This window comes from Coenobita brevimanus, chromosome 91 (genome assembly GCF_032717465.1).
Source record: "Coenobita brevimanus isolate Jiangsu-jjx chromosome 91, ASM3271746v2, whole genome shotgun sequence".
Taxonomy (NCBI): domain Eukaryota; kingdom Metazoa; phylum Arthropoda; class Malacostraca; order Decapoda; family Coenobitidae; genus Coenobita; species Coenobita brevimanus.
The window spans coordinates 16,585,676-16,612,055 of NC_137044.1; the positions used below are offsets into that span (position 1 = coordinate 16,585,676).

At 41.4% G+C, this 26,380-nt stretch overlaps 1 protein-coding gene across 1 annotated transcript in view; it reads left to right on the forward strand.

Moving 5' to 3' along the window:
- The first annotated feature begins 598 nt into the window (after positions 1–598).
- LOC145411800 (F-box only protein 9) overlaps positions 599–26,380 on the forward strand; it is a 91,218-nt gene continuing 65,436 nt past the window's right edge. Inside the window, exons 1-3 of the mRNA XM_080281743.1 lie at positions 599–703; positions 12,096–12,188; positions 23,894–24,211. Coding sequence (XP_080137869.1) covers positions 701–703; positions 12,096–12,188; positions 23,894–24,211 — 414 coding nt within the window. The 5' untranslated portion in view covers positions 599–700. The remainder of the gene's footprint in view (positions 704–12,095; positions 12,189–23,893; positions 24,212–26,380) is intronic.

Sequence of the window (26,380 nt, forward strand, 5' to 3'; positions counted from 1 at the left end):
ACTCACCTCTTAACAATGTACTGAAGATTCGCAACATTTTCAATTCATGACACTGTCAACTTATACTATCAATAGTGTAAGTTATGCTATGATAGTTGGCAATGAAGATCGAATTTTCCACGGCATACAGCAGTCCAACTTCCTGTGCTGCCCATTTACGTATTTATGAATCTGGGAGCTTCTGGTGACTAGGACTTTTCTTCTAGAGTTATAAGACCGTCAATGTCCAAGATCAAGAAACATTATTAACTACGCAACCACGGGTATCGTCCAAACCCCCGACGAGCGTAGCGTAGTACTCCACTGGTTCGAATTTGCTTAACTTTACTATTAACATTTATATTCTATTCTCAGATTCTACTATACTATCAATCTTGGCATGAACGTATATAAGTAAAGTCCATATGTTAATTTTTTTTATCTAATTATACTGCTTCTAACATTAAAACACCAGAAAAAAATTAAGATCAACAGAGGCAGCTGAATCGGACAAGCGACTGGCAAGGTAAACATGAGAGAGACAAGCGACTTTGGTCCCTATGGCCAAAGTGGTAAAGTGTATTGTCAGCCGCTCTCATCACAGCTGGTCGGAGTGCTGGGAACATGGCAGCCGTCATCAGGTCCAGGATCTATTTTTCTTCTGTTGTTCGCTTCTCCGACCGTGAATCTATTGCCTGAACTAATCAGCAAGCAGATAAATATGGCAAGTATTGTTTTATTGTGTTGTAAATCTGAACAACATTTGATTAATATGTAAAAAATGAGCATATTGTTGGCGACGCTGCGCTACCATCCCTGCTGAAGTGTTTCGTTATCAATGCCTTATGCCACATTTTGTATGGTCAGCGCAACCAGAAATGTTCAGATAAGTATCTGCATCTGCACATGACTGACATAATGTTGTATTACTTAATGGAAACTTTTTTGTTTATGACCCACGGATAATGCGTAACATTTAGAAAGACACATCAAACTTTTGATAATGGTAAAAAATTTCATTTAGTAGTAGGGTAGATTTTCATTTTGAACCCCACATTTAAATTATGTTGGAAACATTCATTTATTCATTGCCAGACGCCATGTATCTCAAACGGGGTGGCCAAGGGCTCAGAGTTAATTGTTTTACAGGGAGGGGCACTAACCCTCCACCAACCCCACCTGAGACATAGGGAGAACGAGCCAACAGCATCTGCTGTTCCCAGGCGGTCACCCATCCAAGTACTAACCAGACCCAACGTTGCTTAAAAAGCAACGTTGGAAACATAATTTAAGTAAATTCACTCTCTCTGTTAATGAAAAGTTTATTACATGAAGTGTTTCACTGAAAGTTCCATCATTGTGTAATTTATTAATAATGCCCTAACTCTTTGGCAACACAAGTGTTGGAATGCTGACAGAAAGTTATATGCTACTCACTGCATTCAAGGCACAGCCAGGACATAAATATAGTGTAATACTTGTAATTGATCATTCAGTCATGGGATGCCACAGTTCCTCTAAAGAGGACTCCTCTGTTGCCCATGACATGGCTAATGTTTTATACGGACAGGAAGGTAAACCAACTGCCAATACCAGCTAATCTAATCTACTTCTCTGCAGTTGCTAGTAACTGTTGGGAAAAAATTGAGATGTGCAATAAGATTTGTGACACTGCAGAATCTCAGCTTACATTTTGTCACTTTTTACCTGTGGGCAAAAGTTTCCTACTGAAACTGATGATTGTTTGGATGGTTACCAAGCTTGTAGCCACATTTCATTCTTATGATAATACACTACTTCCAGGGTTGATGATAGCCACCCATCTACTTCTAGTTATAAACTTCTCTGAATATATATGGTACTGGTATCTATAAGTTCAGCATAGCTACCGTAAACTGGGGTGAATTTGGACTTGGGGCGAATTTGGATATTATTGCAATAAAAAGTTATTTAGATTAATTAATAATTAATGAATAAACATATTAGAAATCTATTTGCTCCCAACTGTTTGTAATTCTTTACTGTACTTTCATGTATAAAGATATTTAATATATCTACCAGATATATACTAAAAAGCAGACATATGTAAAAAGAATAAAATTTGTAACACTGGCAAACTTTCTTTGGCAGAAATGTTAATGAATAGATGCAGGAAAATCTTCGGTGCCCAGATGTACCGTACTTTCATGCGTAGTGTGAAAGTGCAAAGTAAGTAATTGGCGTTATCTTCTCAATTTATCTCTTAACTGGGCATTTAATGAAATTTTTAAAAATTTTATGCAAATTGGAGTCAGTTCGGACATTGGGGTGAATTCGGACAGGGGGAGTATGAACGAAAAAATAACACTTTTTACAACGTACAATTGCTTATAATATGCCAGATGTGGATATTGTGTGTAATTGGGTTCATACCAGTATGTATCATTTACAGGTATACTCTTGAGCTTTTATGTTACTACCTGTTTAAGCAAGGTCACCCAATGACTCGAACATTTAAGAAGAGAACTGGTGGAGATCAAGGTCCTTATCGTAGTGAAAAAGGCAAGCAAAAAATTGGTAAAGCCAAATAATCATGTTCAATATCGCCTTTAACTAATTTTCCATTAGTCTTCCAAAAATGAAATTATTAGTCAAGAAATGATTGTTAAGTATATACAATACTAAGGTTTGCAGCTAGATTTATATCTATATGTGATCTAATATGTTTTATTTGAACCATGGAAAAAAATAAAATTGCTGTTGTGTTCATATCTCATTATAATCATTAGCTTATTTTGTCAGGGAGTGGCATTATTTTTGTACTGGAAGAACATTTTTTTAAAAGCCCCAGAACGTCCGAAATGGCCTCACATACAGCCGAGATTAAACTGGGAACCCAGAGTAGTCATATGCATTCAGTTTCTATTTATGCACAAATTTATACAGTGTGTCTGAATTCACCAAAATTTGAGTACAAATTCGGACACCCATTACTATATTTGCTATAATTATATATGAAACATTTTAAATTTTTTACTGCTATGATTCAGTACCCTAGTGGACCAGCTCCACATACAATATTTAAGATCTTGGACTGAATTAAAAACTAGATTACATGGCACAAAAAAACGAAAAAATCGTCCGAATTCACCCCAGTTTACGGTACTTCTGTTTTTCACATAACCAAGAAATAATAGAAGAATTACAGTACATTACCAGTAAATTGATGTTTGTTGTGATTCACATTAACTGCTTTGCATGCAGTTTCTTATAAAACTATTACAGTAGGCTATATACAGTACCAGCACCAGTATGGAAGCCTAATATGAGGAGAGAGACTGTATAACCTCTTACCCCAGAAAACAGATTCTACTTAAAGTGGAAGGGACTTGAAATCAGTCAGAAATGAAGTATTAAAAGTCAAAATCAGATATCTCCAGTTATGAAATAAATGAAAATCACAAGTTAGGAAGCCCATGGCAGCTTCTTAACATCTGAGAACTTAAATAAGAATGTTGAAAAGTCACCACTGTTCAGTGTTGTATAATTCTCCTACAAAGGTACACATACCAGCCTTTCCAAAACAGTAGAAACTATGGTTGCTGAGCATTGTAGGACATGACTTGACTCACCCATCTGATTACTGCATAGACTGTACTCCCCTTGATCTCCAGCTAGCTGGATTCCATAGAAAGTACGGTACACCTTCGATATAATGAGCTAATTGGTACCAGACCTTTGACGTTAAAGCCGAATACTGCACCATACTGTTCAGTAATTTCCCAGACGACGTGGCTTTTAGCAAACAAAGATCATTGAATATAGAGCATCATTCAGCCATACCTTTGTGCACAGTAACATACATCTAGGTCTATATGGCTCTCTTCCTCAGTAAATATTCTATTTATGGTTCCTTTCACAATACTGGTCGCCCAGAGACTGATGTGGTATTCTGCAGAATGCAGAGATGTGTGTGTGTGTGTGTGTATTTACCTAGTTGTGATATACAGGAAATGAGCTACGCTTGTGGGGTCCCGTCTCTGTTTCTCAGTGAGTAAAATTTTGCTTTGAACTCATTTAAGCTTTTAGACTGGATGATTTATTTGTCCAGGCCATTCCACAGGTCTGTGCATCCATATGGAAAACTATATTTCTTGATATCCTTCAAGCAGCTTGGTTTTTTCAGTTTCATTCCATGTCCTCTTGTTACTTTCCCATCCCATTCAAACTGATCTTCTTTGTCAATTTTTTCTTCTCCCATCATGGCCCTGAACACTGCAATCATGTCACCCCTCTCTCTTCTTTCTTGTAAGGAAGGTAGATCTAGCTTTTCCAGCCTTTCCCTGTACGACAGATCTGCCAGGCTAGGGGCCATCTTGGTTGCTGCTCTTTGTATTCTCTCTGGAAAATGTGAGTACGTTTAAGTACTTGGGGAGTGTGATGAGTAAGGATGGAAGTATGGAGGGTGAAGTGCTTGAAAGGGTACAACAAGGAAGAAAGGTTGCTGGTTCCTTGAAAGCAGTGATAAGAAACAGGGAAGTGAGCATGGAAGTGAAAAAGTTACCACATGACAGTATTGTGTTATCAACTCTGACGTGTAGAAGTGAAGCTTGGACGTTGTTGGAAGGACATAAGTCAAGAGTGAGAGCAGTGGAAATGAGTTATTTAAGAGGAGCCTGTGGAGTCACATGGAGAGACAGGCTGACAAATGAGGATATAAGGGAGCAGTGTGGTGTGGATGTGGATGTGATAGAAAGCGTTAGGAGGAACACACATACGTGGTTTGGCCATGTGGAGAAGATGGAGGGTGAGAGACTGATGAGGAGAGTGTATGTGAGTGAGGTGGAGGGGGGGAGAGGGAGGGGAAGGCCAAGGATGAGATGGAGGGATGGAGTGGAGAGGTATATGAGAGAGGGGGGTGTGAGTTGGGAGCAGGGCAGTGAAATGGCGGGGGACAGGGCGATGTGGAGGTGATTTGTTTGTGGCCACCCCATATAGGATTAAGGCGTCTGGCAATAAATAGATAGATAGATGGATTTTTGTGTGGGGACCACAGTACTGCCGCATATTCCAACCTGGGGCAGATCATGGCCACTATCAATTTTTTCAACAACTCCTCATCCATGTAATGAAATGCTACTCTTATGTTAGTCAAGAATTTATACATCTCTCTATGTATCTTGTTAATGCATTTTTCATGTGACAAATAGTCCAGGACCAGCACTCCCAAGTCCTTCTCTTCTCTATCTTTTGTGACTGGTTCATTACCCATCAAATAATTCAGTGATGGTCTCCTTGTACTTTTACCCATTTCCAATATTTTACATTTTTTTGTGTTGAATTTCATTTCCCACATCCAGCTCCAATTGTGAATCCTATCCAGGTCCTCCTGCAGCATTTTACAGTCTTCTTCAACTTCTACTTTCCTGAAGATCTTTGCATCATCAGGAAACAGACTTGCATAACTGTTCATTCCATCTACCATATCGTTTAGGTACCAGTACATCAGGAATATTACAAGCATCAACACTGAGCCCTGTGGGACTCCACTTGTTACTTCCCTCCATCCAGACATCCTGTCCCTTAATATTGTCCTTATTTGTCTGTCTCTTAAGAAGTGTTTCATCCACCCCAAGAGGTTCCCCTTCAGTCCTCCTGTGTGCTCCAATTTCCACATTAATCGCTTGTGGGGTACCCTGTCAAAGGTTTTCTCCAGATCTAAATACACACAGTCCACCCAACTATCCCTCCCCTGTAGCACATCAATCACTCTTGAGTTCAACAAGTTGGAAACACATGACCTTCCACTTCTAAATCCATACTGACATTCTGGCAAAATGTCCATCTCCTCCAGATATTTTATCCATCTGTATTTCAAGATTCTCTCACACAATTTTGCAACCATGCCGGTCAGGGACACTGGTCTATAATTCAGGAGTTCTTCCTTGTTTCCTCCCTTACATATTGGTACCACACTGGCCCTCTTCCATTCCTGAGGCACTTTCCCTTCTTCCAGAGAACACACAATTAAATTGAATCTTATCCGCCAGTTGTTCTCTGCATTCCTTTAGTACCGTATCCAGTTAGAGATCCTGTCTGGTCTTGGGACCTTCCTCACATCTGGAGTTTCCAGTAATTTGTACACCTCTTGCACTTCAACTTTTACTTCTTTTAATACTACATTTCTTGTCACTTCCTCCTCCTTCATAAAATCACTTTCTTTTGTGGAGATTGATTGGAAGCATTTGTTCATTATTTCAACTTGCATAACTGCATCTTTATAGACATTTCCTTCTACTTTCAGCGTATTGATTCCTTCCTTTTGTTTTGATTTGCTAGTAACAAACCTATAGAACAATTTAGGTTCATCCTTACAAATTTATCAGTTATACCTTTTTTGAAGTTTCTTTCTTTCTGCATATTCCTGTGTATTCATTTCTAATTCTTTTATATTCTTCTTTTGTTCTATCATTACTTGTCTTTCCCCACATGTTCCATGCCTTATCCCTTTCTTTTTTTGCTATCATACACTTTTGTTGAATCAGTCATTTCTCTGGTTCTCTTTCCCACTAACTTTTGGCACATACTTTTCCACACCCGTATTACAGAAGTCTAGAAAGATATCCCATTTCTGTATCTCTCGTTTCCCTGAATTCTCGCCAATCCACTTCTTTGAAAATTTTCTCAATCCTGTAAAGTTTGCTTTCCCAAAGTTTTATTTTCCATGCCTGTGTAGCTCATCTCTTGTCTCGCCATTTCCTTCCGTCGTTTGGAACTCTTATAACTACGTGATCACTTTTTCCAATAGGACTCAGATATTTCAGAGATTCAGTTGCATCAGGTTGTCTGTCTGTCTGTCTATTGCCAGGCGCCTCAATCCCGTAAGGGGTGGCCACAAACTAATCGCCTCCATATCGCCTTGGCCCCCGCCATTTCACTTCCCTGCTCCCAGCTCACACCCCTCACTCATATACCTCTCCACTCCATCCCTCAATCTCATCCTTCGCCTCCCCCTCCCTCTCCCCTCCCCCACCTCACTCACATACACTCTCCTCATCAGTCTCTCACTCTCCATCCTCTCCACATGGCCAAACCATCTCAAGTGTGTTTCTCCTAACGCTTCCTATCACATCCACATCCACACCACAATGCTCCTTCACTTCCTCATTTGTCAGTCTGTCTCTCCATGTGACTCCACATGTTCCTCTCAAATAACTCATTTCCACTGCTGTCACTCTAGACTTATGTACCTCCAACAATGTCCAAGCCTCACTTCCATACATCAGAGTTGGTATTACAATACTGTCATGCAGTAGGTTAACTTTTTCATTTCCATGCTCACTTCCCTGTTTCTTATCACTGCTTTCAAGGAGCCAGCAACCTTTCTTCCCTGATGTACCCATTCAAGCACTTCACCCTCTAAACTTCCATCCTTGCTCATCACAATACCTAAGTACTTAAACGCACTCACATTTTCCATTTCCTTCTCATCCAACCTCGCTATACATTCACTGACTTCATTTCTCTCGAAAACCATAACTTTGCTCTTCCCTACATTCATCCTGAGATGCCGTTTCTTACACACTCTCCCAGCTTATCCATCAAGCCTTGCAGCTCCCCTTCGTCTTCACTGAACAACAGGTTATCTGGTTAGAATTAAATCTAGTCGTGCTGGTGTGTCATCACCTCTAAATCTTGTTTCTTCTTTGACCCACTGGGTCATTACATTATCCATGGCTTATTTAACAGTATACTGCCCCACTAATCTTCACTACTTCCTGAGTCCCACTCCTCCCAGTGTACCTCTTTACAATTAAAGTCACCCATCAGGATTATGTTGTTGCTTTTCTCAGTCACTTTCTGTAGGCATCTAACTATGTCCAACATTATCTCATGATATTCCTCCTCATTCCATGCCCTAGTCTTGGGGGGGAGGGGGACATATGCTACTGCAGTGTCTTTCTTGCCTTTTCCTCTGGTTTCTACTACCTTACCTTCTCCCAGTTCCTCACTATCAACATTTAGGCTGTTTTTCACTGCTATCATCACTCTTCCTCCAGTTTTTTTCTTTCTCTTCTCCATAGTGTGTATTTCCCATCTCCCATTTGGATTTCAGTATTCTCTCTTAGCTTGGTCTCTACAAAGCACATAAAGTCTGGCTAATTTGCTCTCAGAGAAATTGTTTATTTCTAGCCTTGCTGAGATTAGACAATCTAAGGTACATTAGTTTATGCCACTATCAGTCTTTTTGCATTGTTTTTTACTGTGTCCATCTTTTTCCCCCTCTCTTTCGGTACCAGCTCCTCAACTTCTGATTCATAACTCTCCAATAGAACTCTTGTCTTCTCTTCCTCTGTTCTCTGGTCATTTTTTCTTTAGCTTCCTTAACATGTTCCTTTATTTTAGCTCTCTCTTCCTCATTTGCATCTCTTCTCATCCAGATATTTATGAATCCCTCCTTATCTGTTAATTTCCAAGTCTTGTTGATTATTTCATTTACAGTGACCCGAGATTGAAATTTTACTTTTAGTGGTCTTGCCCCTCCCTCCACATATTTTCCCAGCCCAAACATTTCTTCTATCTCCCCATTGGGTTTCGTCATTTCCTTCCATAACTATTTACACTATTTCCTTCGCCCTTCTTAGTTCTTCCCTTTCTCTTTCTGACCTCACCGACATCAGTTTTTCTTTCAAACCTGAGATAATCACACATTTTTTCTTGTCTGCTGCATCTCTGACCAGTGATTCTTTACTTTTTAGTACCCTGACCACTTCCTTCTCTACCATTTCCTGGTTTTCTTTCCTCTGTTGCTCAATAATCTCTTTTATGTTTATTTTCCCCTCCTGCATTTTTTTCCACCCCGTGTGCCCTTCCTTGATTTCCTTATTGTGCTTATCTTGCATCCTTGTTTTTTATTCACTCCCATCAAGTTTACTTTTCATCTTATCCCTTTCTTCTTGCAGCCTTTTATTTTCCCTCTGAAGCTGATTTATTTTATTTGTGGCCAATTCATTACTTACTTTCAATTTTGTTACTTCTCTCTTGCTCCACACTATGTGAACAAATGCTCTGTAACTCGTTTTTCAGTTCCTAAATCTCTTTCTCTCTTGTTGTAGTGTTCATTCTTGCAACTTTGTAATTACAGGCATGCCCCAGTTTAACAATGTACTGTAATTGGTTAGGTAAAACCCCAGTGTTAGGTGGGGTATCATATGTTGGGGTACTTTTAACACGTAAAGTAATGTGGAGCATTTATTAGCCTTGGGTTTCCCCCCAAACCAAGCCCAAAACCCACCCAAGTGAGCCCCAAAACAAGTTTAAAGCTAATATAGATGGCCTAACATCTGTGAAGGAAGCTAACCTAAGCCTAACACCTGTAAATAACTCACTAAAACCAACGAATAGTATCTGAAAATCATCAAACATAAGTCTGAAAAAACTCATCCTTAGTAAACTGTACCCCAAAATGACAATGTTCACCTTACGTTTGGCTAAAACACACTAATCTGAGTCTAAAAACAGTTTATAAAACAACCTAAACGCAGAGTTCTAGTCTAAAATATCACCAAAATCAGTATTAAAAAAAAAAAAAAAAAAAAAAAAAAATCAAAACCCATCGTTAAACTGGGGTTTGGCCATCATTAGGCAGGATATGGTGGTATTTCTACCCCCATCGTTAAGCCGGGGTATCTTATATTAAGGGTGACCATACTTTTTTAATTCCTTGGCATTCCTCTCAGCCATTTCTCTACACGTGGTACTCTTGTTTGATTCAGTTTAATACTCCCTCCACTCTGGTCTTCATTGGAGAGACCTGCAAATTCACCTCCAGTGGATGTAACCAAAGGACTCTCTCCTTCCGCCATTATACAGCTGTACGAAAATGTTAAACCTCTACAATGTCTTGTGCACTTATCTGACTGAATCCTCCAGCTTTTACACTCATGTCAGCTGGGACCACCATTCACGCATTCAGTTCACATAATCGCAATAGGCTGGCCTCCTTTTCGCCACTGTTTTACCAATATTGCTCCACAGTCAGCAAGGCGCTGCTCTTCTGTCAGCGACCTGTGTATGTGTATTTCTGTGCAGGAATGCCAATCTGGTCAGTGTTTCCTGCGCATCTGTTCATTTACCGAAAATCTGTTAAATTAACATACCGTAATGTTCGGCCAGCTGAAGGTGATCATTAAAACTAAAATTCATTAAGAGGGTTCTGTATATCGAGGGTTTAGTGTACTGTACTCCTGTAGAAGCATACCATAGAGGCCTCATTGGATTATCCTTGGTTGGACTCGTGCATTGCTGTTACTGAAAATCATTAGGCTATACAGAATCAACTGTTGTATCAACTACAATACTAGTATGTTGCCTATGTCTGTCTCTCTGTATATTTTTGTTATAGCAGAACACCTTATTTGCAGATTGGATGGCCACAAACAAATTGCCCATGTCACCCTATCCTATGCCATGAGGCTGCTCTCCCTCAGATTCATTATACCTTCATTAATATACTTCTTCATCCCATCTTTGCAGCTCATCCATAGTTCCTTCTCCCCTGCTTCCACTCCACCTCACTCTCATACACTGTCCTATTCAATCTCATTTTTCAGTCTTCACATAATCAAGCCATCTCATTGTTCTGATACTTCTTTTAACACTGTCCAGCATATCCTCATCAACACCACAATACACCTTAACTTTTTCACTTGTCTGTCTGTCTCCACATGCTCCTTTCAAATACAGGTAGCTCATATTCACCCTCTCTCTCTTATGCGGTTCCAGCCTAGACCAAGCTGCTTTGCCACACATTAGAGTTGGAATCATGGTACTTTGTGCAGCGACTTCCAGTTCAAATATTTTTATATTGTTATCTCCTACAGCCCCATCTGGGATAAATGCGTATGGCTGTAGATAGGTATGTCAGCTGTTATAATTAATGTTAATCTTATAATTGTATTTCCCTGTGTAGAACACTGTTACTGGCAGTATGATTTGAGTGTACATCAGTAGCCTTCTCTCTAGATACAGGCAATAGAGTTCCCTTTATATTCCCTATATAATATCATTTTACATGTTGTTATGAGTATATCATGATCTTTCCTGCTCCAGATCAAGAAGAGTCTACTGTGCATTAATTTTCGTAGCCCCTTATTCCAGTGTACATGTTCTTGCTATCTTCAGATCATTTTATTTAGCTCAGGATAAACATTTCTGAGATGGAAGGGTTATATTTAGCCTTCATTAACTTTTCTTTACTAGAAGCCATTTCTTAATTGATAGCTATGTGAGAAGTGCTTTGATGTATGTTAGTGGAACTCGGCCCATAAGAAATGAGGATACATGCAGCTTGGAATGTACAGAAATGAAATGTTGAGATGACTGAGTAGGGTCTCACTGAGTGACAGACCTGAGAATAATATGCTGCAAGAGAGATTTTGCATAAGAAAAATCAGATTGATGATGCAAACCAGTAAGCTGAGAGGGTCTGGGACATGTTAAGAGGTGGGAGGAGAACTGATAGAGGAGGGTCACAGGAAGAGTGCCCATATGTTTATTGAGGAAGGTTCTTTGTTAGGTGCTATGTGGATACCTGCAAGCTAGGGAATGAGCGGAGAAATTGCTCCTGTTTGTGACACATGGAGAACTTCATGTGTTAGCATGGTTATTGTCTCTAAATATAAACAGTCCCACCAAAGTAGTAGCTAGCCTAAGTGGTTTCCTAAGTTACAGGAAACCCACAAGGAGATCAGGGTTAGGCCTTTGAGCTACCATACATACTGATATACTGTAATGCTTAAACCCTACTGCTTCCTGACAGTTTTTATCCTGGTGGTCTAATGTGTTTGGGCATCCAACCAGATGTGGTCAGTAAGGGTCTCTTTCAATGTAGTGCTTGGAGTGAATTGCTCACATAATGCCACTGAGAGGTGAGCAGTTGGCCCCTCTCACCTTAAATGCCTGAACTGAATAACCTAGCCCTATATAGAACATCTGTGCTGTAATACTTATCACAGTACTGTCAGTGGTCTAATGTTGATCACAGGACTGCAGTACTGTATGTAGTGCATTGTAGAGAACTTGCCTAAATGTTGTCTCACATGTACAGCACTAACACTGTACTTAATATTTTTCAGGCTGACACCACAAAATCTGCTGGAGCTGATGAAGAGATTGCTCTTGGAGATATTACTGAGCAGAATGCATCTTCTGCAGAGGGTGGGGAGAAGGTATGTTGACTTAATGTATGTATCCTCTCTAAGGATGTTACCAATTGACATCAGCATTAAACTTTTGTTCATAAAGTATCCAATACAGTTAAAGCCACAGACAGAGCATTAAGCATACTAGATGCTAAACTAACCACTCCACTTAGGGGAACATTTTGAACCACATCACTTGACCTTTTCCCATTCACAGACAGCATTAGTGCAAAGGCATCGCATAAACCTGATACTATGAAGACACTTAGAGAACTTCCATTCAACAACAGAAGGAATCACTAAAAACAGTGTTTAAAAAATTCATCCAAACAGTAAGTTATGAGAGACCCAACTAGGCTAGTCCCCCACTGTCACATCCACTAACATGGGAAGAAAAGAAAAGAGATCTTCAGCCCAAGTATCTCAACATATATTGTATAATATTCTGAAGAGGACCACAACATGCATCAAAATATGATATTAGGCTAAAAGTTGAAATTCACTTTTTTTTTTTTTTCTTGTATCTAAACTAGCATTTGTTGACTTATAAAATACCCATATTACAGCATGTCCTTTTCCACATAATGCCTAAAAACTTTTTCAATTGAAAACACACACACACACACACACACACACACACACACACACACACACACACACACACACACACACACACATCTTTAGTGACCACTCCAATTACACAGGACCTATTTTCGATTATACCATGTATGCGGAGAGATATACCCTACCCTGATTCATGTCACGTGGGAAAGAATCTTGTTTGTGCCGGAAAAGCCCTAAATCCCCCCCCTCCCCCCCCCAAGAAAAGAGAAAGATGGGGAAAAAAAAAAGCTCTGCCGATCACCGAGCATCAACAGTCCAAAGCCCCGTGTAGTGATGTCAACATGGCCCAGCAACAAGCATCTGTGTGCATGTTTATGTAGACATTATATTATTTTCCTCACAAGGAGCTACAGGCACTAAGAATATTTTACTATGTATCAAAAGTGAAAATGAGGTGCATAGATGGATATGAGTTGAACTGAAAGCAGGCAGCTAGCTACGTAACATAAAGGAGACTGGCTCTTGCCACATATTTGTATGCTAGTTTAAATAAATATTTTATAATTTTCCTCAGAAGGAGTTACAGATACTAAGAATATTTTGCTATTTATTAACCCTTTAACCGCGGGTGTCATTCCAGAATGACATCGCAAAAACTGGACCAAACCGCGGGTGTCATTCTCGAATGTTTGTGAATATTTTGAATACCCCGCGTTTTTTCCGTGCGCCAATTGTTTCAAGGGAGAGTAGCTATTAAGTTCTTTCACTCCAGCCGACCCCCACCTCCCTCCTCCCCCCCCTGGGGCCCCACCTCCAACCCCCTGGGCCCCCCACCCCACCCCGGACCAAACACGCATCAGTATCTGTCCAGCTGTGTGAGCGACAACACTGCTGATGTGGAAGTGAAGTGCAGGCAATTACAGTGCCTTTTACCTGCCTCAGTGAACACAGAGTGGGTGTTTATCATATGTGCAATGTTCATATATGTTTATAGTATTATTATCAGAATGAGGTTGGCATTTGGTAATGGTGTGTGAGCGAAAAATAGTGATTACAACACTGCTGATATGGCAGTGAAGTGCGGGCAATTACAGTGCCTTTTACCTGCCTCAGTGAACACAGAGTGGGTGTTTATCGTATGTGCAGTGTTCATATATGTTTATAGTATTATTATCAGAATGAGGTTGGCATTTGGTAATGGTGTGTGAGCGAAAAATAGTGATTACAACACCGCTGATGTGGCAGTGAAGTGCGGGTAATGACAGTGCCTTTTACCTGCCTCAGTGAACACAGAGTGGGTGTTTATCGTATGTGCAGTGTTCATATATGTTTATAGTATTATTATCAGAATGAGGTTGGCATTTGGTAATGGTGTATGAGCGAAGGTAATGGTGTGTGAGCGAAAAACAGTGATTTTAGATCGTTCACTTCTAATGGCACTGCCCATCCAGTGATAGTCAACGAAATCATGAAACCTACATCATTGCAAAGCCGAAGGTTAGTACTTTCTAATGGTACCTTATTTTTCGCTCTAGATTTATTCTGTGCAGAGTTACTGAAAGTGACAGTGATATACAGTGATGCGACAGTGACGTGCTTTACCAATAATTGTATAATGGATAATGTAGTAATAAGGGATATTTTGCCTAGAAAAAAATGTAAATATTGGCCAGTATAATAAGTGATATTGTAATAAGAGAATCTGCGGCACTTGTGTAATTCTGCGGCACTTGTGTAATTCTGTGATGCGACAGTGACGCAATATAGTAATAAGTGCAGTGTAAATATAATGTATATTGCCCAGATTATATGTAAAATAATATTAGAAGTTAGAAATAATGAAAAGATCGCCTGAAACGTCAGTGAGCGGGTGACGCCGCAGTGAAGTGAGGCGCAGCCGCAGTGAAGAGCGGGCGCAGCTGCAGTGAAGTGCCTTTTACCTACCTCAGTGAACACAGAGTGGGTGTTTATCGTATGTACAGTGTTCATATATGTTTATATTACTATTATGAGAGAGTGGTTGGCATTTGGTACTGGTGTGTGGGGCGTAAAATAGTGATTTTACACCCCTCACTTCTAACGGCTCTGCCCGTCCTGTGAAAGTCAACAAAGTCATGAAACCCACATCAATGGAAAGCTGAAGGTTAGTACTTTCTAATGGTACCTTATTTTTTTCTCTAGCTTTATTCTGTGCAGAGTTATTAAGGTTTAAAGGTTAGTTTACATTTGTCTGAAACCCCCGCGGGAGAGGACAGTCAGACCAAAACAATACCCGCGGTTAAAGGGTTAAAAGTGAGAGTGGAATGCACAGATGGATATCAGTACAGTAAAACTTAGAGCAGGAAAATTGCATCTGCATGCATGTTTACATAGACATATTTTCCACGCAAGGAGTTACAGGCACTAAGAATATTTTATTATTAAAAGTGAGAGTGAGATGTGTAGATGGGTATGAGCTCAGCTGAAAACAGGCAACTAGCCATGCAAAGTTACATAACACAAAGAAGGCAGTCTGTCGGTGTCAGCCTAGCACTGTCTGCATGCATGTGTATGGAAAGATTTTCTTAGTTTCCATAGAAGGAACAACAGGCACCAAGAATGTTTTATCTATTAAAATTGAGAATGATACACCCCTCCCTGACACCCAAGCATTGCTCCATCCTCTGCCATGGTAAGCACTCACCACTTATTTACCACCTTGTACACTCTAATTTACCCTTTTTTTGTGCTCAGTGATGCTCCACAAGATTGTATGTTTACTACAACAAACATTAGGTATGACTGGAGGGGGGGGAGGGCAAAAATTTTCAAGAGGGCCAAAAAGGGGACTTTGAGAAAATTTCTGTATTTCACCTTACTTATTAGCCCTACAACTTGGGTTTCTATGGTACCATTTGTGCGAATTCCATTTCTACAGAACAGTTCAATGATACATTATTCGTGTAATTGGAGGGGTCACTGTATATGTATAAACAGTACAGTATATAGTGGCACCTGGTGGTCTATCTGTCTGTCTATTGCCAGACACCATAATCCCATAAAGGGTGGCCATTTGACTTTGAGTTATTTGTTTTACAGGGAGGGGCACTAACCCTCCACCAAACCACTTGTTGACATGTAGGGAGCACGTATTGTTTGGTTATATGGTTACCACCCGGCATTGTAATTGGTTTCTAGGCTTACAGGAAACCATTTGGCTTGTCACTCAATGTAAAGCCACCTGTAAAGGAAAGAAAAGCAATAAGAAGTGACAGGAAAGATGGGAGAACTAGGAAGAGAGGAGTGCAGGCACAGAAGAAGAATGATAAAAGCTAAGGAAGAAGTAGGGAGCACTACGTCAAGTGAGTGGATGATGGTCGCCACCACCTACCACTAACCTGATGGTTTAGTGGGTAATTATGGCGCTCCAATCGGATTGAGCCGTTGAAGGTTTATATCCAAAGGGTGGTTGAAGTTCATTGCTCATGTAATGCCACTCAGTGATGAGTGAGGCTGGTCACTCTCATCTTAAATGTCAGGACCAACTTGGCTAGCCCCGGGCTCCTACACTCCTCATGGGGCATCATAGGATTGGATGATGAATGAATGAGTACAGTATATATAGCCTACAATACTATATATATATATATATATATATATATATATATATATATATATATGGTGTATATATATGTTTACTGTATATATATACTGTATATTCAGATTGCACAAAAGAATCTGGCCGCTCTGCCTCACTTACAATGCACACCATACTATTACCGGTAGTCCAATTTCAGTCTGCTGACATGTGGCATCCCTCTAGGCTTGCTTTAAGCGAATGCTGTGTTTAAGCCTAACTCAAGTCACCCACTAGCTGAGCTATTGAATAGTATTGCAGGTTTCACTCCTATCCAGAACCCTTGGATATTGCTTCCCACTGAATTTGAAGGTATTGTGTGCACTCTAGTGATTAGATATAGGTGCTACTGGTCCAACTAATGGGGAAGAGGCTTGTATTCATGCCAGGAAGCAGAAAAATACTCCTACCAAAGAAACAGCACAATGAACCAGATGGTCAGAATGGTCAGTAAGGAGAGTGCCCTTGGCCTCTCACCAAATGTTTTTCCACCAAGTTAACCTCACCTGGGATGACAGCACGAGACAACGAAGACAACAGACAATCTCATAAGGTATGAGGTGCTTCAGACTGTTGATATTATGGCCGTACATCTCAGATTTATTCATTCCAAGCTCTTGCAAGGTGTTTCTAACCACGCCATTCAACACTGGCTCCAGAAGGACCTGAACCTCTCGTCATGCTTGCCAGCCAGGAAACCATTTCCGACCAAAGAAATACACCAGAAATGCTTTGATTTTGCAAGAAACTACAAAGATTGGATCTTAGAAGACCGGAGGAAGGCAATGTTCTCTACTGGGTGTACAGTATCTTTATGTGTTTTCATCCTTGTATTAGGCAGGTTAGGAGGCCTTGCAACATCAGTCAAGCACGGTGATAGTGTAATGGTGTGGGGTTGTTGTAGTCGGGAAGTGGGCAGAGGACGATGAAGGCTGACTGGTATATGCAGGTGCAGGACAACTATCTCCTGCAGTTTTATGACATTCATGGTTGCACACATTTTATGCAAGACTCTGATCCATGTCACAAGGCAAAAAGGGTTATGAAATTGCTCTCAGATCATGATACTGATGTGCTGGATTGGCCTGGTAACTCTCCGGATTTGAATTCCATCGAAAACGCATGGAATAATATGAAGGGCAGGTTTACAACATACAAGACCTTGTCAGCTCCTCGTCTTGTGGATGAATTTGCAATACTGTAATCCCAGTACTTTCCAGACACCCCACTTTCTGGACATTCTGGGCCTGGACCTTCGGAACCCAAAAATGGCCAAAAAAAGAAAAAAAAATCCTCCCAAAATCCTAATTTTTTCCCACCCGTAATTTGAAATTGCCGCGCGGCGCTGAACAGCTGTTACACCATGGACCCTTCACCCCTTCCTTCCTCCCCCCTTCTCCCTCCCCTGTCAGAGTTGCCATTTGGTATTTTTCATTACCAAATGTGGGCCAGTTTGGTAATGAAAAATTCGTTTGGTAATGAATCAGAATAATGCAATACCAAACAGATTTTTCACATGTGTGAGGATGCACAGGATGGAGATGGTTGATTGTTTGCTCTCTCTGATTAATCCACTAGCCTATAGCATGAAAATAATCAACATCCTGTTAATTATAAGGAGAGTGATTACATGAATTTCCACTTGTATATATAATTAGTGAAGAATAAATGCTAGCTTTACGAATTTGGTAATGAAAAGTTAAATTTGTTAATGAAAATTGAGGAGTTTGGTAATGTGGCCATTGCGATCTGGCAACTCTGTTACCCCATCATCAACAGTCACAGCCTAACTCCGATCGAGAGCAGATGCTTATCGTAATGGAAGCCACATGTGCTCATTTATTGTGTATAAACAGTGAATAAACTTCAATACCTCTCCACTAGACCACACGGGAATTTACAGTGTTGTGCAGTGTTAAGAAATTAGAATTTAGAGTGCAAAAGATTAACTGTGGAGTGCACACTGGCGGTTGAAACTGTCGGTTGAAACTGGTGTGGTGCAATTAACAATGTGCAGTGTTAAACAATTATAACTCACAGTGCAAAGAATTACTGTAAGTGCATCACAACACTGGATTACTGTACATGCTTCAAGAGCATTTTCACCACTGCCAAAGCCAGAGAAGGCAGCCACAGATGTGCTGTAAGTACCCTGGCTTCCTTTTCATTTATTTCATCCATTATGTCCATTATTGGTGTGAATAGGGTCTTAAATAGGTTTAAATATGTGCTATGCATGTATGGTAGGGAATTATTTAGGTGGCTTCAAAGTTAGGCTGGGTTAGGGTCCATAAGTGCTAGTCCAGGAGCCAGGGACTTGTAAGTATCCAGAATGTTTAATATTGTATAAACTCGCCTCTAAAACCTCATTCTCTGGTTCTTTTGCATTTATTTCAGTCTTTTATGTCCCTTATTGGTGTGATTTGGGTCTTAACCCGCCCCGTCCCGTCGACGTATGGGTACGTTGCAACGATTTGCATTTGCCAGTCCCGGCGACGACGTCGTGCAATTGCAATGTGCATAATTTCGACAATTTTCAAAATTCGCGCTTGATTTGCAGTACGTACCCTCGCATGACCTTCCTCTACCTGCCACCAGGCGGGGACACTCGGCGACCCGCGCTAGCCCACCACTCGTCCACTCACCTGGTAGCCACGGTCCTGCTCAGACATGGCTAAGAAAGGTCTCTTAGACAGCAAAATTCAAGTTGCCCTGGACACCTTTACCGGCGACAGTGATTCCCCGCTGGACGACGAGGATATGGACAAGGATTATGTGCAGCCAGAGGAGGAAGAAACCACCAGCAGTGACGAGGAAGTTCCGTCTCCCAGGAAGCGGCAGTACGTGACTTACCATGCTGCTAGAGAGGGGCAGCAGGCAAAGAAGGCTCGTGCAATATCCTATCCCTATCCCCAGCGTGATTTGGAACCAGAATTCGAGGACGAGGATGAGAACGATGATGGAGCCGTGGGACGTGCTGCCACGTGGTATGGACATGAGGTGATAACACATTGTGGCCCAGAGCGCACACCACGTCGTATGAGCAGGTATGGGCCTAGCATTTTGTTTGGGGAGTTAGGAAGTCAAGTGGAGGGAGTGGGGAGTGAAAGGGAAAGTCCAGGGAGGATTAGGGAAAGTGAGAGTGACATGAGTGAGTCATTGCTCTCCCTACATAGTGTGAGGCGGCGTAGTGGATCACGTGGGCCAGTGCGGGTGCGTTCTTTATCACGTGGGGATGTGAGGGAGGGGGAAGGTGGGGAGGAACCACTCCAAAGCACGTCTTATGCTCCCCAATATCCCCTAACACATGGTCGAGCTAGGGTGCGTGAGAGAGCACGTGGTGTTGTAATGGAGGGGGAAGGTGGGGAGGAACCACTCCCCAGCACGTCTTATGCTCCCCAATATCCCCTAACACGTGGTCGAGCTAGGGTGCGTGAGAAAGCACGTGGTGTTGTCATGGAGGGGGAAGGTGGGGAGGAACCACTCCCCAGCACGTCTTCTGCTCCCCAATATTCCCCTATTTCATCCCCACAGCCCCCTAATGTTCCTCAAGGCCGTAAGGGAAAGGGAAAGGGTAAAGGCAGAGGGAAGAGGAGTGACAGTGGGGAAGCCCTCCGCACTCCTTCTCCCCCACCTCCCCAACCAGGATCTCCTCCCCACCCAGACGAAGGCGGTGATGGGGATGATGGGGACGAGGGATTTGTGTCGTGGGATTGGGAGGATGGGAGTGATTTTTCTCCCCTCATTCACGCCTCCACTGAGCAGGGCCGATCTGGCTGCATTGCTCCAGGAATTTACCGTAATTCCACCGGGCTGGATTTTTTCCACCTGTTTTTCAGTGAGGCATTTGTTGATCAGCTTTTATACCAAACCAACCTGTTTGCAAGCGCCCAGTGCCTAGAGAGTGAAAGATTGGGAACAAGGAGTAGGCATTCTATCATCTATGATTACCCTGTCTCCCTTCCAGAAATGTTCTTATTTTTTGCCCTGGTCCTTTTGATGGGTATTATAAGAAAGAATAGAATTCCTGCTTACTGGACTAGGGACCCTGTTATGTTTACCCCAATATTTGGTCAAGTGATGAGCCATAATCGGTTTCAACAAATTCTAAGTCGTCTCCATTTCTATGATGCTCATGACCCTGCAAATGCAAACAATACTGATAAAATGAGGCGAATTAGGTTGGTCTTTGATCACCTCAGGCAAACCTTTCGTTCCTCATTCTATCCCTATAGAGACCTCGTCATAGACGAGAGTCTCGTGTTGTGGAGAGGCAATATTTCATTCAGACAGTATATACCCAGCAAAAGGCACTGTTTTGGGTTCAAGATCTTTGTTATGTGCGACTGTAGGACTGGATATGTGCAAGACATAGTCTTGTACACCGGTGCACAGACAGACATAATAGAAGATCGAAGTATTGGACTGTCGGGAGCAGTGGTAAAGACGATGATAGAAGATTACCTTCATCGTGGTCACGTTCTCTACCTCAACAATTGGTACACTAGCCCTCTTCTCGCTCGTTATCTTCACATGCATGAAACGGGAGTCTGTGGAACCGTAAAGGTGAACCTGCATCACATGGCCAAGGTAGGGCGGAAACTTGCAAGGAATGAGGTTGTCTTCTTCAAAGCCAACAACATCCTTGCAACATTGTGGAACCACAACAGAGAAGTAAGCCTCTTGTCCACGGTTCACCGCCCCTTGATGCACCGTACTGATTCCATAGATTACCGTAGCGAGAACAGGCGTCGTGTTTGGAAACCTGAGTGTGTCATGGATTTCAATATAAACATGCGCCTCGTGGACCAGACTCCATGATATCGACAGTAGAGTGTGCCAGGACCACGATAAAGTAGTATAAAAAAACTGTTCTTTCACTTGCTAGATATCACTGCTCTGAATTGCCACCACCTTCACGCCATGACAACAGGAGTTCAGGAAACATTTGAAGGGTTTGTGAGGGAGCTCACAAGAGAAATCTTTGCAAAGTATGCTGTTGAAAGGCCTCAACATCGCACCCGCACTGCCCCTATTGCCCAAACTCCCCTGAGAATATCCGGCCGCCATTTCCCCACTCCTATCCCTCCCCAGCCAAACAGATCTAGGCCCCAACGCAGGTGTCACGTGTGCAGTAATTCCCAGGTGAGACTCACGACACAGAGGAAGGACACCCGCTATGAGTGCGTGCAGTGTGACGTGGGTCTCTGTATTCACCCATGTTTTAGTGAATATTACACGTTGATGCAATTTTAGTATGGTGTGAATGCAAAAGGACGCAGAAATTATGAGGTAAATGCGACAGACAGACGCTCAGTGAAATTATCAGTCATGTTGATCTCCAAATATTAGTATAAAGTGCATACGGGTAGAACATAAGTGAAAACATTGTAAGTATATAAATCTGCCCTAAGTTGAAACTTACATAGCGAGGGTTTTATGATGCGATATTCTGTCGCTCAGTGCAATAAATACGGCCCGTAATTATATAATTATTATTATTGGAAATTCTTACGGGTATAATATAAGTTCAAATTATTGTAAGTGCTGATATATATTCTAAGTCAAATATTCATAGCGTGTGTATAGAGATGCGATTTCCTGACGCTCAGTTGAATGAATAAGGCACGTATTAGTGAAAATAAAAGTCAGCAGGTGGTAAAGTGTGTAATATATGTGAAGAATTAGTATATAAGTGTGTGAGTATTATGTTGGTCGAAACATTCCTTGCGAGGGTATTTTCATGCGATATTCTCACGCTCACTTGAATAAATAATGGCAGTAAGTATGTACAGTGCATTATAGGGGTGTAAACGTGTGTAATGTAAGTGGGAAATTATAAGTGGAGTGAATAAATAAAGTAGATGATGAAACACGAGTGTTTGAGATCGTGGTTGCTACGTGAATATGCGCTAGCATATCGCTAAATGCCCTTGTAATGAATGAAAATAATTGAAAACCTTTACAGTGGTGGAGGAAAGGTTCTATGTAAAGGGGAAAATAATTGGAAAGTGATAAAACAATTTGGTATGTTGAAGTACGAGTCATAGCGAGTGCGCTTACTAAGCTGATGTGCGCTATACTTATGCTGCATGTCATCATAATGAATGAAAACATCTGAAAACACATACAAACAGTTGTAATTGGTAAAATGTCATTGAAACAGAAGTATACAAGTAGAAAAAATGATAGGTTGACTCATACCAGACACTTAGCATATAGCATGTTACGACTCGGACCAAACTCGCTATGCTCGCGCGATGGTACAATGCTTATTTTTCATATATATGTGTCTGAAATCCATTATATTGTTACTGTTATTGTTTATTAGTTCAAATTCAATAAATATAGAGGTGTTGTGTGTTGTTTCTCCCATTATTCCTTACCTTAGAAAACATAAACGCATATCCAGCCCATTACAGAACACGATACCTGCCGGGGGGAACCACACCTGTACGGACCACTTATAGACCGCGGGAACCACTTTCTTTGTGATTTTCCTTCGTTTCTCGACCTAAGCGGAAGTTTTAGCAAAAAAAAATACTTTCCAAAAGGGCTCGGGACTGGGGGATGTCATAGGTGCAGAAAACCTCGGGATGTGACGAGTTAAATAGGTGCTATGCATGTCCAGTAGGGAGTTGTATAGGTGTTTTTCTGAGTCAGGGTAGGTTAGGGTCCATAAGTACAAGTCCAGGAGGCTGGGGCCCACTTTCTGGATGGGACCACTTTCTGGACATGCTTTTGGCTCTGTTACATCGGAAAGTGGAGGGATTACTGTATGTGGATCAAAGAGATGAATACTTTGGGGGGGGGGGGGGATTAGTGTCTTAGCTCAACAGGTTAGCTATCTATTTTTTTTAGAGGCTAAGGTCAGATACTTTCTGAGCAGACCATAGAATCCAAAACGCCAACATAAACTAACTCAACATTCATCCTCCTCCTCCACCTGACATTACACTTTGGACATATACACAGAGACATTGCTTCCTCAGCCATCCAAAACCTCCATCTAAATAGTGTCCATCATGAACGACATACCAGACATTAATCCCTCAGAAATTGCCCTTCCCTGAGAGACATGAGTGCACTTGGCCAGAATATAATGCAGCCATCATCCTTCCCTGCTTCAGTATCAACATAAAATACAAACAGTCCACAATGCCCTCACTATAATACAGCCCCACACCACAGTACACTCACCTCATGCTCTTTACTTTCGTAACAGGTAATCCTTCAACATAACTTCAGCAAAAGATCTGTGGGAGAGCCTGGTTGTAGTGGCCAGTTTCCTACAGTCCACTGGGTTAACATCCAGTTGAACCTGGGGCAACAGCAACAACAGAATTAACACCAGTTCCTCAGTTCAAGTGGTTCATGAGTCACAAAGTTGTTTTGTAGTCGGAAATGAATATTTTTACTTGGAACCTTACTAGTACCGGTATGTAATCTGAAGCATATCTTACTTAATGTAGCATTTAGCATGCACACATCATATTAAATGAGGATGGACTGTACCAGTATGACATGCACTAAATTTACCGTTTAATGACAGGATCCAGAAGCCGTGCTTGCCTCATTCCGTGAGGAGTGGCAGCGTGAGCTGGAAGGAGCCCCAGCCCAGAATGGGGTGTCTCACTCATCTCTAAGATCATCACCCTTGAGAGAGACTCCACTGGTAACTCTCACCCCACCTAAAGGCAGCCCCAGGATTAACAGAGTAAATCCTAGTCAGGAACCAGAAGGTCAGGGAAATACCAGCATCAGCAAGGGCAGTAACACTGTTGTTGGGGATGGTTGCTCCTATAGTGGGGGCAGTCTCGGTAATGCACCTAGAATGGAAGAAGATGTAAAACCTGACATAGTGATTAAGGTAATATTACGTTGATGAAAATTAAGTTTTTATATATTTGATAGGCTACCAGTACTAAAGATCTTGGAATTCGAAATGTTAGTAAAGTAACGTGAATCTCCCATATACTGATACTGTACACTTACAGAATAATATACTGTAACACATTATCTTTACATCACTCAAGAGCATAACACATCTATATGCGGTACATAAACATATTTGTAGGCCTTAGCCATGTGTGCATGTGTAAGTCTTTTCTATGTGTGTTGATGGCAACAAGCAGTGATATTAGATGCCATGTAGCCCTAGCACCACCAGCAAGTTGTCTGCACCAGTTTTTTTTATAGCCATATACCTGCACGTTCATCAGCCTATACCAAACCCTGGTTTTGAATTTGGAGCTTTCCTTCTCCTCTTCCAGCTCCCATGCTCAAAAGTCCAGCCTACCTTAGTGTATAGATCTAATTTGTCCAGAAAATATATGTATCCATAGGAATATCAGCCTGTGACACTGTAGATGTGGTTGGGTATCCCGGTCTGGAAGTGTTGTGCAGGCTTTTGGTCCAGTGCCACTCCTGTTGTAGAATCCCTCAGGGATAGTGGTCACTGTCCACCTCTTACCTGTTAAGCATATTGATTAGGGATGTGCCAATAGTATTGGTATCAGCATCGGTATTGGCAATATCGGCCTTTTTTGTAGTATCGGTATCAGCAAGGTAAAAATATGGCCGATACTCCGTACTTTTCTGGTTTATTATGTGATTCAAGACACTCATGTTTCATGACACTGATAAACAGATGGTTATGATATTATATTACATTATAATTACATGTATGATGTAACATTATTATAATATATCGATGTAACATTATTATAATACAGTATATCGATTAGTATATTGCTCCTGCATTAACAACACTCACGTTACCGGCATCAAATAAATCAAAATAAAAAAGTATCGGTATTGGTATCGGCAAATTATCGGCCATTTGTTAGTATTGGAGTATCGGTATCAGCCAACATGTTGGTATCGGCAAAACTCTGATATTGAGACTTTGACTTGCCTTTTTTATTTCAGCATTCTTTTTATCAGAACATGATAGCTCACAAGATTACTACAGTTTGGGTTACAGCTTGTGATGGAGCATACTGTATAGTTCACTCATCTTGAAGATTTAAGATTTTCACAGTGGGTGTCTGTTTTTTATAAAACAGGTAGCTTAAACATCTGAAAATTCTGGGATGGTTTTATTAATTTTCAAGCAATAAAATAAGCAAATGAGCAGTCAAATGTGCATTTCCCCCCCCCCCCCCACTCAGGGATGAGTGAGGCTGGTCACTCTCATCTTAACCCCCCCCCCATCCTGACATTTTCTGGGCAGTGGTACGCCCCAGTCCCGACATTTTTGGACTTTTTTTTTTTTTTTTGGCTCAAACATCCGCTTTTGGTGAGAAACATCGAAAATTCATAGAGAAATCACTCACCTGAGGTTTAAAATACTCAATCCAGGTAGGAGTACCTCCTTACCTTACAGGGTTTTCTATCAGGCTGGCTGCAAAGAAAACGAGTTCTATGGGAGCATAACTATTCCACACCACTCATAAACGGTATTTATTTATTTATTTGGTACGAATTTATATGTAGTACAAGAGTATATTGGTTTTCAAACGGTAATATAGGCATTATAAGCATTGTTTCACTCACTAACTCATCACCATTCCTGACCTTTTTTTGCCACATTACCTGATCATCATTTCTGACTGTTTCTTCCTCTAATGTTTGTCCTCCACATTGTCATCGATTGGGGAATCACTCTGGCCCTGAATTTCGTACCGTGGCACGACCTGGCTTTACTGGCCAGGTCACTGATAACAGGTGAATTGCTGAGAAAAGGGCATGCAGGGGGGGGAGGAGGTCATGCTGGGTAAGGCATTGTCCTTGCCTGGCATCTTGTAGAGGAAGGTGTCCCGTGTATACATGCCAAAAATCACTCGCGAAAATTGAAAATTGTGCAAATTAAATTGAAAATTGTGCAAATTAGGGACCTTGCAATGTTGCCGCGTTAATTTACATCTCCGGGATATGAGTGCACATCATGTGAGGATCTGAATTCACGTCTCCGGGACGGGGTGGGTTAAATGTCAGGACCAACTTGCCTAGCCCCGGGCACCTATGCTCCTCAAGG